The sequence below is a fragment of the Aythya fuligula genome, chromosome 8 (assembly GCF_009819795.1).
Source record: "Aythya fuligula isolate bAytFul2 chromosome 8, bAytFul2.pri, whole genome shotgun sequence".
NCBI classification, from domain to species: Eukaryota; Metazoa; Chordata; class Aves; order Anseriformes; family Anatidae; genus Aythya; species Aythya fuligula.
Window position 1 is genome coordinate 8,382,336 of NC_045566.1, and position 13,421 is coordinate 8,395,756.

Here is a 13,421-nt window from a genome sequence, read left to right on the forward strand (position 1 = left end):
GATTTGAAACAGCAGGGAGTCTGAATGACCCTTCTTTGAAGACACGAAAGCTTCTTAGTGAAACTTGGCAGCTGAAGAGTCCAGTCACCCTCATGGGGAGATCAGCTAGACCATCTCTGAGGAACTCCACAGATCAGGAAGGGAAAATGGCCATTACCTGAACAACTTTCCTAGAACCTGGCCATAGGCCCAGTCTTCTGCTCAGAAAAATGGGGACAGGGCATGAAAAAACGACCTGACGACCACAGGAAATATTCATATATATAATTGTATATTATTATATACAGTATACAGTTATATGCACTATGTTATGTATAGCATTATGATACATACTATATATTATGCATTTATAATAATATTTCCCATGTGTATATATATGGGAATTGTATCAGAAAGAATAATGTGGACACAGAGTTCCAGAAATGAGCTCAGTGGCTATTACTGAGCTCTAGCCATAGCCCCCACTCCTTGGTGGGACGGGGATCTGTTTGGGATGATAGTTGTCCCTCTGACCTAATTCTAGTCAGGCTAGATGAGATCCCTTCTAAATCAACTTGTCTATGATTCATGAAGCCAAGCACACGGACCCATATGGCACTTTGAGATTAGGGAAGCTGAGATCCTGGACAGTTTGTATTGTTGAGCTCACAAAACACTAAGATAAATAATGGAAAATGCTTCAGCTGCTATTTATTTAGGGCAGTTTTGCCATGTGACATCAGAAAATATTCCATGGTGGAATTTATTAACAAAAAAATGGACTTGGTGAGACTTTGTGATCTATTAAACTTCCAGCTAACGAGACTTTTGTTTATCCAATCGACAGATGGTGTTTTTCTGAACCAGTTATGTTGATTCACAGCACTGAAGTGGTTACTGGAAAAAAAAGGACCATGAGTTTAATAAGGAGCAGGCCCATACACAGGCAACAAATATGAGACGTGTTTCACCAGCTCCAAAAGAAAAAAAAAAAAAGTGGTTTTTAAACCAAATCACCAGAATATTTGCATGCCCACTATGCATGTTCAATGATCCTGGAACAGGAATGCCGTGGGTAAACCAGCTATTTCAGACACACGCACCAAGTTAATTGAATTTCCTTGGAATATTCTGCTCTGGGTTAGAAAAATGACAGTCATACATAGTCATACATACTCCTCCTTCAGAAGTGCTGTCTTGGAAGGCTGGTTTATCTGTTTTATAATAAAGACTCATCCCACTTATGAAACTCAGACTTCTCACTAATAAACACTAACAAATATAAAAAATATAAAGGCTGTAGAAAGCAATGGCAATCTAAAAACCAGGAAAAGAAAAACAAAGTGAAGGACAATAAAGAGTGGAACCTTTAAAGGACTCTGGAGCAGCTGAATTCCCAATCATTCTACAAAAATGAAGCGATTTGAACTGTTTATGAAATTAAGTGGAGCTTCTGGAACTGCACACTGAAGTATGCTGAACAGGAAGAAAACTCTTTGCTTACTAGGCCTCAAGGAAAAAAAAATCTGTTGTGCTACAGAAAAGAGATACTGCTTTTGTTGGGCAGCAGGGCGCTTACTCCTGCATGGGTAGATGAGTTGTTTTCGGACCTTTCTTTCACCATCTCTCTAACTTAATATGTTTAAGGAATGGAGTGGTAATGCCAGGGCTTAAGGTGCACACGGAAGGTCTCCAACAGTCAGGATTCACTGTGCTTGTAGTAGAAGAACAGCACTGAAGGGCAGGTGTCTTCCACCTCTACCTGCTCAAACCCAGAATATGTTTGGGAGAATAGGAGAAAAAAAAGCTAAAAAGCATTAACTGGAGTACTAATAGCACTCACCTATCCCATCGTTTTGTGCATGTGTAGGTGTATTATATATGTAAACACACTGATATATAGAAACACACACACACAGTTTCATATCCCTTCCTAGGTGTGTGCACATGTAATATTATATACATACACAAATTCAGACTAAACTTTATACAGAGGGAGAATACATACCAGAATCTGACACTGGGAAAGGTTTTCTTCAGCATATTTACACGCCTAGTCTCAGGCAGGATGTGGTCTGTCATTGCAGAGGCCACAGCACAAGGTGAGACTTCGCAAAATGTAATACAAGCTATTAATGCTAGTAGGGCTGCAAAATTCATACCCAGTCCTTAGAAGGGAGGATGTTAGGATTGAGAGGGGATTTTCTTCAAGAACTAGGTTGGTTGTTTCTGGGACGCTGAGACAAAAGGCGCTGAATTGGACACATGAGGACAAACAGGCAAGGAAATATAAGACTGAGTACAATGACTACATCATATTGGTTGCAATACACAGGGAAAAAAAAAAAAAAAGAAAAAAGAAAAAAAAAAAGATGTAAAACATGTTAAAACAGTTGTGATAATTGAGCAGTTTCAGTGTGACAGCCTTAATAAGCAGAGTGCTGTTCCTCTAGCAACTGCATGTTTTGAATCATGAATTGTATGACTGAACAATGATGTTATACACAAATACAACTGCTACCATCAAAATCAATCTTCGGTGGGAAAATCTGTATTTGCTAGACACATCACAGCACAGGTGTCATGGCAAATAACAGGTCGTGACATGATAGCTAGCAGTGCAACTGCTTTAGGCTTGTTACTTTCCAAGTCCAGGACAGCTACGTATAATGCCACCTGTGCATAGGACAGCAGAGAAATCTAATTAGGATTCTTACTTGGACCTCAGCAACCTGATCTGAGATTGCAGTTAACCCTGCTCTGAGTGAGGCCAGTTGGGCCAGAAAGCTCATGACATTCTTTACAACATGTATGATCTGCAGCATACAAAAAGAGGGATTCTCATTTGCCTTCTCTGGTTGGAGCAGAAGACACTTTCAGCTTCATTCATGAAAAAAAGACAAAGGAAAAGCTGGGTTCTGACTTCCAGTTTTGCCATAGGACAGCTTTTGGGAGAGCCTGTGGGTCAGCCATTGTCCTTTGTTAAAGGAAAGGCCTAAGAAATACAGAGACTGTGCTTTGAAATCCTTCAAATGAAAGTACAGCATGGCAGAGACAGAGAAATACAGATATGGCACAGGTTAACGGTATGAAATTTTTCCTGGTAGGAAGGTGGGAGGAGATGAAGAGACAAAAGGGTAGCTAGCCCTGTAAGGAGCATGTTCTGATAAAAGTGCTACACCTCCCTGCGTGCAAATACTGATCCTTCACAAGCTGTTTCCTCCAAGATCTAATGATCTTTACCTGTTGGAAACTCTCTGTAATCACAAGTTCCAATGCCAGTTTCTCATTAACAAAGAAACCTACCATGAGTTTTTGCTCTTGATGATTAAAGATATTGTTAAAGCCTCCACAAATATTTTTTGTGCCCACACGGGCTCCTTATTGAATCTGGCTGTTCTCGCTTCCTGTCTCAGTACAACTTACTTGTTAGTTGCTGCCTCACCGCACCCCTGAAGTGGTTGCCTTTAAGTGGCTGGTGAAATGATTAATATTTATTTAGGAAAGCTCTTTGAAGATGATACATGACATAAATATCAGCCAACGCTATTATGCTTCCAAAAAACAATACTGCTTTTGTAAGATTAAAAGCCTGTTCCCCCATTAGATTTCTTGAAATTTGTAAAAACAAAATAACGTAACCTTCCCTTTGCAGTTTATCCCTCTTATCTCTTCACAGTTTTTAATAGTCAGTATTTCCCATCTGATTACTGCTAATCACATTGTTATACTGCTTTTACAGCCTTGGAGTTTATTACAAAGCTTCTCCCTTACTCCATATAGGAACAAAACAGTAGCAGGTAGACAGCAGTATCCATTTTCCAAAGATCAGAACCATTATTTAATGTTTTTGTAAATATTTACTTTAGAAGCAGGCTAAACGTTACTTAAGATTCGTTCTAAACTGCTGTGTTTAAAGAAAAAAAAAATCAAGAGGACATATGGAACTCATCTGAGGGAGAAAAAAAATGTAACAATTACACAAAAGAATTAATTTCCCTTGCTGTTACCAAAGTGTTATCTTCATAAAAGCTTGTGGCATGCTTTTGAATCTTTGGTTGAACATTGTGATACATATCATGTGGTTTGTGGTCTCTGCTTCCTAATGCTTGAAGCTCTGGCTGGAGTTTCCCCAACCTGACTGTCCCACCAAATCGGTACACACCCACATCGCGCTCCCACTGGGATTTCTGCTCCTGTTCCTTTTTTTTTTTTTTTTTTTTTTTTTTTTTCCTTCTTCTTCTTAGTCATCTTACCCACAAGCAGCATAAATCAAGGCGAGGCTGTGTTTTCACAGCTAGGCAGTTCTTGCAACATCAGGGCTGAGTTCAGGGAAATGGCTGGAAAACTTGCTGTACCCCCCCACACCTGCCTTTTGGCTAAAGGAAGATGAGCACAGTGCCAAAGATGTTTGTTTATTCTTGCCCTGGGTGCTTTGATATGTATGTCATTGATGAGGGTAATCGCCCTACCTCACAACACGGCACCCACGACTGAACAGGGCCTCGCATCGCCTTACAGACCTCTTGGGCGTCTTCTCCGGTGTGTGAGATGTTGGGTCACGTCACTGGAGGTGTTCCTGCCAGATTTCTGATGAGGCCCCTCTGTGCTTCCACAGCTTTGGAAGAGGTTTGGGAAGGAGCCCGAAAGGGGACGACTGAGTCAAGGCCACACAGCCAGACAAAAGCACCCGTGTCCCATGGGAAGCTGCTGTGAACACGTGCAGCAGCCCCCCCATGCTATAGTATCACGACAGCATCAAGCTTATAGCTTCTAACAGGCTTGTGGCAGCTTTCTAGGGAAAGACCGTGTACTGTGTTGTGACTGGACATTTAGCCCTTGCGACACCACATTTGCTGGGACACGGATTCATCCAGACATCGTCTGAGCTGGGGGCTTGGCCACGTACGGTGACCACCCAGCACCCTGCATGCCCCTGAGTGGGCTGGAGGTGAACGCTGAGGCACGTTTGGGAGAAAGGTGGGGCTGCAGGAGAGAGTCATGGCGTGGGCACATCCAGCTGGGCCTGAGTCGTCGTCAGCAGCACGAACTGGGGGGCCCAAAGGCCCCAGGGTGAGTGGTGCAGGTGTGAGCTTGCTGCTGACAAGATGGCCTCGCTGGACTCCATGCCACAGTGAGGAGGCAGAGGGAGAAGCAAATGCAAGTCCACATTTCAACTGTGCTATCTGGTGCTGATGCTGTGGTTAGGAGTGTGCTCCTGAGTTTCTGGAGCCCAAGAGCAGAGTTGTGGCGATGCACATGTGGTGCTGCCAAAGCCTCTCCTCATGGCGGCCCGTGGCTGTGGCTGTTTACGGCAGCCCCAGCCCTCGGTGTGCCTCTCACACTGTTCAGGAAGCCACATCTCAGCCAGCCAGGCCCTGGCAGAATCCCTCTCGACTTTGCCCTGAGTTTTGCTACAGCAAGGGCCTTGCCTTGTACCAGCAATTAATACTTCTAATAAAAAGGAAACCTAGTGGCTTTGATTGTTCTCAATACAGCAAGGAACTTCCCAGTTTGGGGAAGGTTTTAGTCCTGGAGGTGGTGGACAGGCTGGGATCCCATCTCTGCAGTGTGCAGCGCCCTGAGAAGACGCTGAGGCAGCTCCTGCAAGCAGTGGCCGCCAGCCATTGTCAGCCTGTCCTTGCCTCAGAAATCCTCACAGCTTTAACAGAGATGGGCATTTGGGAGGAGGCTCGAGGTGCAGCTGACAGACTTGAGCACCTGTGGCAGTGACCTCCAAAGAAAGTTCCAGGCTCAGTGGTCATGGATGTGCCCTGGTCAGCAAGGACCAGCCAGGAGAAGGGCACTTTCTCCTGAGGCGTGACTGGGAGCGGGGCAGATCACCAGTGATAGCACTAGAGGGAACAACCTCAAGTTGCACCAGAGGAGGTTTAGGTTGGAAATTTGGATAAATTTATTCTCAGAAAGAGTAGTCAGGTATTGGAACAGGTTGCCCAGGGAGGTGGTGGAGTCACCGCCCCTGGGGGTGTTCGAGGAAACGTTGGACCTGGTGCTTTAGCATCATGGTTTAGTGGGTGATATTGGTGGTAGAGGGATGGTTGGGCCAGATGATCTTGGAGGTCTTTTCCAACCTTAACGATTCTATGATTTTATATCTAACCACCCAAGCACCCTTCAGAGGGGTTTTCTTCAGCCTTCCTGAGCTACTGAGGTGACAGCGGATGCCCAGGGTGGTGATGGCAGTGAAGATGGCTGAGGCCAGCTCCATGTGGTGCCCATGCTCTTGACCTGCCCTCCACCACGACCTCATCCAGGCTTCGCTGCCCCTGCTGTGAGAGGTCCATGAGGAGGGCAGCACCCATGAGGAGCGCGCACCCCAACCCCTCAGCGCCGAGCTCTCAGGAGCCAGCCCCGTTGTTTGAGCACTTCGGGGACATTTTGCGGAGCGGCAGCGCCAGAACTCCCCCGAGTGCCTCCATCGGGCTTTTTGCTGGGCTGAGCCCAGCGCCACGCAGGTGCCGCCGCAGCCCAGGGGTCGCCGCCCTCAGCCCGGTCCCAGCCGCCGCTGCTCTGGGGCGCGATCGCCCCCTGGCGGCGGTCCCGGCCCCGTCCCCGTCCCGGCCGCGGCGGCAGCGGGAGGCGCGGGGCGGCCCGGGGCGGCTGCGCGAAACTTTGCAGCGGAGCCCGAGCTCGGCCTCCCCGGCGCGGTGTGCAGCACCCGCCGGGTCCCGGGGCTCCGCGGGAGCTTCTCTTCTTCTCCGCCGAAATTTAGAAAAAAAAAAAAAAAAGAAATTTTTATTTTTATTTTTTTTTTAATTGTTGGAGCTATTTCTCTCCCCTCCACCGCACTCCCTTCCAAACCTCCTCCCGAACCGGCGGGGAGGGAAGGGAGCTTCTCCGGTCTGCAAAAATCAAAGCATGGCGGAGGCTGGCGATGAGAAGCGTCCTGCCCCGAGCATCCAGCGGCTCTGACAAGCCCGCAGCCAGCGCGGGTGGGGGTGGGAGAGGGCGGGAGGGGGGAGAGCATGGGAGGGAGGGGGCGGCCAGTCCTTCCCCCTGCACTTGTCAGATGCAGATGGGACTGGCAAAGTTTGTTTGAATAATAAAAAAAAAAAAAAAGCCAAAAAAAAAAAAAAAAAAGGGGGAAGAGCAGGAGGAGGGGGAGGGAAAAAAAAAAAAAAAAAAAAAAAAAGATCCTAGAAATCCAAAAAGGCTCATCTGGGAAAGGAGAGAGAGAGGAGGAGAGCGAGAGGAAGCGGGATGCAACTCAACCTGACGCTGATCTGCTTCGTCTTCGGGGGGTTCCTGCCCGACGCCGCGGCCCGGCGGGAGCAGATGGACACGGGGCAGTGCGACCTGCCCCGCTCGGTGAGCCGAGCCGAGCCGAGCCGAGCCGGGCCGGGCCGGGCCGGGGGATGCGCGGGGGGAGCCGGCGCCGGGAGGGCGAGGGGGGCGCGGAGCGGGGGGCGAGCGGGGCCGGGGGGGACACGCGTGGCCCCGCAGGTGTGGCGCTGCCCCCGCGGGACCCCCGGCACGGGAGCGCGGCAGCGGCCGGGGGAGGGAGAGGGGAGAAGGGGGGGACACCCTGGTTGTTGCCACGCCGCTGCCCGCGGCACCCGAGGGTCCCCGTGGGGGTCCCCTCGTGGGGCTGTGCTGTGGTTGTGTGCTCGCCGTGGGTGTCTGCTTGCTGGGAGCTGTGCTGTGGGGTGTGTTGGAAGGTGCCCCCCCCCCCCTACACTGCTCCGTCCCCACGGGCCACCCATGGGTGGTTTGCCCATGGGTGGCTGCCACCGGCACTGACCATCTGTCCCCTGCTTTCCTCCCGCCAGCAAGGAGAGCTCAACTCCTTCCTCTGGACCATCCGCCGCGACCCCCCCGCCTATCTCTTCGGCACCATCCACGTGCCCTACACGCGGGTGTGGGACTTCATCCCCGACAACTCCAAGGCCGCCTTCCAGGCCAGCTCCAGCGTCTACTTCGAGCTGGACCTCACCGACCCCTACACCATCTCGGGGCTGGCCAGCTGCCAGATGCTGCCCCACGGGGAGAACCTGCAGGACGTGCTGCCCCGTGAGCTCTACCGCCGCCTCAAGCGCCACCTGGACTACATCAAGCTGATGCTGCCCCACTGGATGACCCCGGACCAGCGGGGCAAAGGGCTCTACGCCGACTACCTCTTCAACGCCATCGCCGGCAACTGGGAGCGCAAGAGGCCCGTCTGGGTGATGCTCATGGTGAACTCCTTGACGGAGACCGACATCCGCTCCAGAGGGGTGCCGGTGCTCGATCTCTACCTTGCCCAGGAGGCCGAGAGGATGAAGAAGACGACGGGTGCGGTGGAGAGGGTGGAGGAGCAGTGTCACCCGCTGAACGGGCTCAACTTCTCCCAGGTAAGGAGGCTGCTGGGCCTCGTGGCTTATCCCAGGAGCTGGGAGCCATTCTCCTCAAATTTTAGTCAGTTTACCATAGCGAAATTGAAGCCTGTTGCAGTGGGGTGGGATGCTCGAAGGCTTCAGTGGCCTTTGCACTGGTCTGTCTGTTCCATCACACTGGTCCATGCTGCGTGAAAGAAAACAACTGTGATGTGCACAGTGAGCACTATGAGTTTATCATGTGTATTATTTATTTGAGAGGCAAATGTCCAGGGTGTGAATGTGTGTGTCTGCTGGCTTGTCACTTGTGAGGGAAACTTAAACGCCTCTGGTCAGTTTCTGGAGCTGGGTAAAAAGTGTTTTTTTGTTTGTTTGTTTTTAAATAAAGCAGCTCTGTGGTACTTGTCACGAAGGGGATAAAGCATGAACAATGAAAAAAGAAATTCAACATTGTTCAAATAGATTTAAGTATGTGCAAACTGTTGGTCGTCTTTTAGTAGTTACTCTGGGTCAAAACAAACTGGCTCGAGTTGTCCTCGTGGTCTGGGGGAAATTAAGTGTGTAATCTGCAATCTAAAGTTCAGAAAAAAAGAAAAGGATGTAGATTAAGAAAAAAAAGTTATTGGTGTAACTGAACTCCAGAATTCTTTCAGTGGATTTAGCTTTAAACAACCAAATACTAAGCCATGAGGTCTATTTCATTTCAGTGGATTAATCAGGAACACAGTCACAGCTATTGACTTTGCTTTGTGAAACTGTTTATGTGAAATCAGATTTACTAGAAATTCAGGAAATGAATGTGTGTGGAAGAAAACAAATAATCCAGGGGAAATTTAAGACGGTGTCAGTTACTGCTACGATATTTCATTTTTAACCTTCTTTTCGGCATTAATTTTAGATCAGTTATTTCCAGCTGTACCTTACTGTCCTAGTTTTAGCAAAAAATTGTTGGTGATGTGTGAGTAAGGATTAAAGGACTGATCTTTGGTGTGATTAAAATGTCCTTGGAGTGCCTTCAGCCCGTTCTTCCCTGAAGTCTTGTGGGAGCTGTCTTAAGAGCAAAAAGTCTAGCTTTCACTAAGAGTTGGTCCATCTGATGTCCTCCGCTAGAAGACTAACTCTGCATTCAGACTTCACAGGAGAAGATTGGTCATATACACTTTTTTTTTGGGGGGGAGGGGTTGTTTTTCAACAAAAATAATAAAAATTAAAAGCCCCCTGGACATTTTCATTAGTTGAGATACATGAAAAACATGGAATTTGTTTTTCCTTCTTCTTTTCAAAGTGCTTAAGTGCCTGTCCTTGCTATTGAACCGCTTCTTTAAGGTGAGGTAAAAATAATTAATCATTGCAGAGCTCTAGTAGCATTTGGTTGTGTTAGGTCAAACATGGAAGTTAGAATCGAGCATGTGCAAGCAGTTGGTTAAAGACGTACCTCTTGGAAGCCTTTTAAATATGAATCATATTGCATTCTTTTTATTTTTAGAGAGAGAGAGAAGGAGTGAGAGAGACAGGAAAAGGGACAGAGCATAAAACTCACTGCTGTGCTTACCCTAAGTCTGGTTTTCGCTCAGTCACTACCCTCTAAATAGTAGCAAAAATTTCCCCTTCATTTTGCTACATTAGTAAACTAAAAAAAGAACAGTGTTACCGCCATAGGCAAGTAAAGGACAATCATTCCTACAGGAAGTTTGAGTTGATTAAAAAATACATTTTAATTATTGCAGAGAACTGATATTACTACTTATACACATAAGTGTACATGAGGATTTTTCCTAGATTGAAGCTTTTTCTGGGAACGAGGCCACCAGAACAACATGAGACAAAATTAAATAAAACAAACCAGATATTTATTTTCTTGCTTCCTCTAGATTTCATGCATCCTGACACCTGGCTAGTTGTTTAACAATAGTAATTTGTAATGTTATCACACCGTCTGGCAGTCCTACTGCTTGGTGTATTTCTGTGCTAATTTAGTGGAGTGGATTACTATTGCTAGGTTTCACCTCCTAATTCCAGGTCTTAGAGCCTTCCTTAAGCAACACATAATTAAACCACACTAAAATGGAAATCAGAAATTGAGCAGCTTTTGTCTTGTGGGGTGTTTGCACAGTTTGATGAGAACATCTGTGATAAATTACAGTCCCGAATCTGCTAAGGGCATCAGCAGTTTTTACCTGTTTTCAGCATTACTGTTACAGGAATACTGCATGTAATTCCAGCATTTGGAGTTCAGGTTTTCAAACTGCGCCTCGCTGAATCATGTCAATGCTTTTGTTCCCTCTGTCCCCAAAGTCCAGTATTTTTGCCCTTAGCAAATTAAAAAAGAAAAAGGCTTTTTTTACTTCCCCTCAAAGGCAGCTTTGTGCTACTGCAAATATTTAATCTGACTACATGCACCAAATCTGTTAATCTGATACCGTGAGGAGGAGGAAATCTAGGAGTGGTCCCGGTGTGGTACTTGGTTTTGATCTGCTCTGAAAGAAAGCGGATACACTTGCATTTTTGACCAAGAACGATCTTTGAAACGTTCTGTGCGTCACTTTGAAATGTTGATTGTCTTAGCCGGATGAAAAGATTAAGGTGGCTCATATAATTGGCTGCTTCCTGGAGAGCTAGCTCTTGCAGGTAAGAGCACAGCACATTGTTTTGTTGTGTGGTGCGTGTGGTGCGTTTTTTCTTTCTTTTTTTTTTTTTTTTTTATTGTAAGCTCAAAAACTTTGTAGTTTGAGACCCTGTTTGCCCTGGAATTTCTGGTCAGTGTTTTGTGCAGCTTTCCCAGCTCCATTCCTTTGCCCTGCCTTCCTACCGCCTGGCTGCACAGCTCTCGGAGCATCCTTGCTTCTCCTGTGGCTCTGGCAGCTGCTGGGGACACAAAATCCATGTGTGGGCCCTAGGTCTTAAATAGCTGGTGGCAGGACTTCTAAGGTATAGGTAAGGGCTGGGATGGGAACCTGACAACAAGGGAATTCAGATCAGATTTAGGCCAGGTTGAAGTTTCATAGGTCCTTGGTTTAAGTAGATTCAGGGTTTCACTGAAGGCAAGACCAAAAAAGCTAAAAAACGCACAGAGAAGAAGCAGCAGACAACTTTTCTATCTGACAAGACAGACGTTTATTTATAGAGTGACCAGAAAAGTGCCACATCAAATGTCCCAGGACGGAGAAGAGCTGATAGAGGACAGAAGGAGTTCCGGGCCTTGTCTGTTTGGGATCCTGGCCACGCAGGCTGGCCTATGCATCCTACAAGGCCTAGATAGGGGAGGGCTTTCACCTCCTCTCTAGGACCCTCTCCCCAGACTGAAATATACTTTTTGGGCCAGGGGGATGCTGAAGGTAACTGCTGCAGCTGCTCAGTGTCCTCTGACAGCCCTGTCCCGTTGCAGAGGGCAGGTACTGGGCTGTGAGTGCTGTGGGGAGCTCCTGCTCATCACCCTGGCTGTGTCTGTCCTCGGGCCACAGCTCGTCCACACCAAGAGCCAGCGAGGCCAGCAGCAGCTCCACACAAACTGCTCGGCCCTGGGGAGCTGTGTGTAGTTCTTGTTTCACAGCTCAGGCCTACCTCTCAGCTGGGTTCCCGAACTGAGAATGTAAAGGTGTACGTGTCCCTTACCCAAAGCTGAAAATAAAACCTTCCTCCCGTCCCATCAGACTTCTCACTGCAGGGAGAATCTGCATGCAGCCGTGCCAGATGCCCTTAATCCCAAGCTTTGTAAGGGGAATTTGGCGTAGGGATCTGACTTTATCCTTACCAATCTGTCAGGGAAGTTGTTAGGCCAAAGGGGAGCCATGAGCAGCCCCTTTTCTCTTCCTCTGGTCGAGGTTTTCTAAGCTGTGACTGAGTATTCTCTGGCTGGTATCATTTCAAACTGCAGGGGGAGATGTTAAATATCAAACCGGTGTTGATTGGATCAGAGACTGCCTCAAAGAAAGAAACCTTAGACTGTGCCAGATTAAACTTCACACTTCACCATTCTTCCCCTTTCATTTCTTTGCCGCCTCATTCTCTGCACAAATAAACCTTGTCTCCCTACTTTCTACCAATGAGACAGCATTCAAGGGGCAGAAATTACTTTGTTAACAAAATCAGTCTTCATTTCCCAGGTCCTGCTGTTCCATCAAACCCTGGGACATAGCAGCTTTGATTACTCTGGTGATAGGATTAGAGGAGGAACAAGTGCTGTTTAATAAAAGGCCAATGGGTGGTCCATCAAGTTTGGTCACTGACAGATCTGCAGTCTTGAAGCTAGACCTTCAATGGCAAAACAGCATGACATTAATATATAGACAGGCCCACGGCTGTGGACTTGCTATTCCATCTCCCCTGTTCCCTCAAAAAAATTAAACATTTCTGTAATCCCAAAGCTGAGGTTCTGGGAGCTGACAGGAACTGGCATAACTCACTTCATGGGGAATTTGCCTGTTTGCATGAATGAAAGATCCAGGCTCCAAGTTTGCAGAACCAGATTAAAGGGCTCAGTTTCAGAGCTATCTGGCTTTTGACAGCCTGTGTAATTTAGTTGAGAGAATATTCTTGTTTTGTTTTATTTTATTTTACTTTATTTGTTAGGAAATATGGTATATGCCTAATAAAAACTATACCTTTTTGCTTTCAAAACATTTCAGTCCTTATCAAAAGGGCAAGAGAATCAAAAATAGTTTTCTATCATCTGTTTAGATTGCTGATTATTGTTGGAAGAAATGTTGTTAAAAGGCTTGATTATGCATGCGTGCACATAATTTTCAGCTTGCTGGCTCTAATTTAATTATCACCCCCTTCACCTCCCTCCCCAACCCCAGAGTAAAAAACAAATACAAAAATTCCCCACTAAAATCAAACTTGGGGTAGAAGTTTATCCAGCAGAACCAGAAATCTTTCCTCTGAGTACTAACGGTGCTGTTTTATGTCTGTGCCAGGGAACTGCTGAGGGTGAAACTGTGCAGGTATTAAAACAGGGGTAGCTGCAGAAACACCTGAAAGGATCAGCAGCTGGCGTTTTGTAGGCGTAAGGGGCTGTACGTGCTGCTCTTTACAGCCAGTTGCTGTGCACTTCTTCACCATAGTACCCTTGAAAGGCTCACCCTGGAGTTTGAGGCCTATCAAGAAAAT

The 13,421-nt window shown here is 46.9% G+C and overlaps 1 protein-coding gene across 1 annotated transcript in view; it reads left to right on the forward strand.

Annotated features, from left to right (window-relative positions):
• The first annotated feature begins 7,104 nt into the window (after window positions 1–7,104).
• The window catches only part of TRABD2B (TraB domain containing 2B), a 277,990-nt gene continuing 271,673 nt past the window's right edge, over window positions 7,105–13,421 (forward strand). Inside the window, exons 1-2 of the mRNA XM_032191910.1 lie at window positions 7,105–7,308; window positions 7,770–8,330. Coding sequence (XP_032047801.1) covers window positions 7,201–7,308; window positions 7,770–8,330 — 669 coding nt within the window. The 5' untranslated portion in view covers window positions 7,105–7,200. The remainder of the gene's footprint in view (window positions 7,309–7,769; window positions 8,331–13,421) is intronic.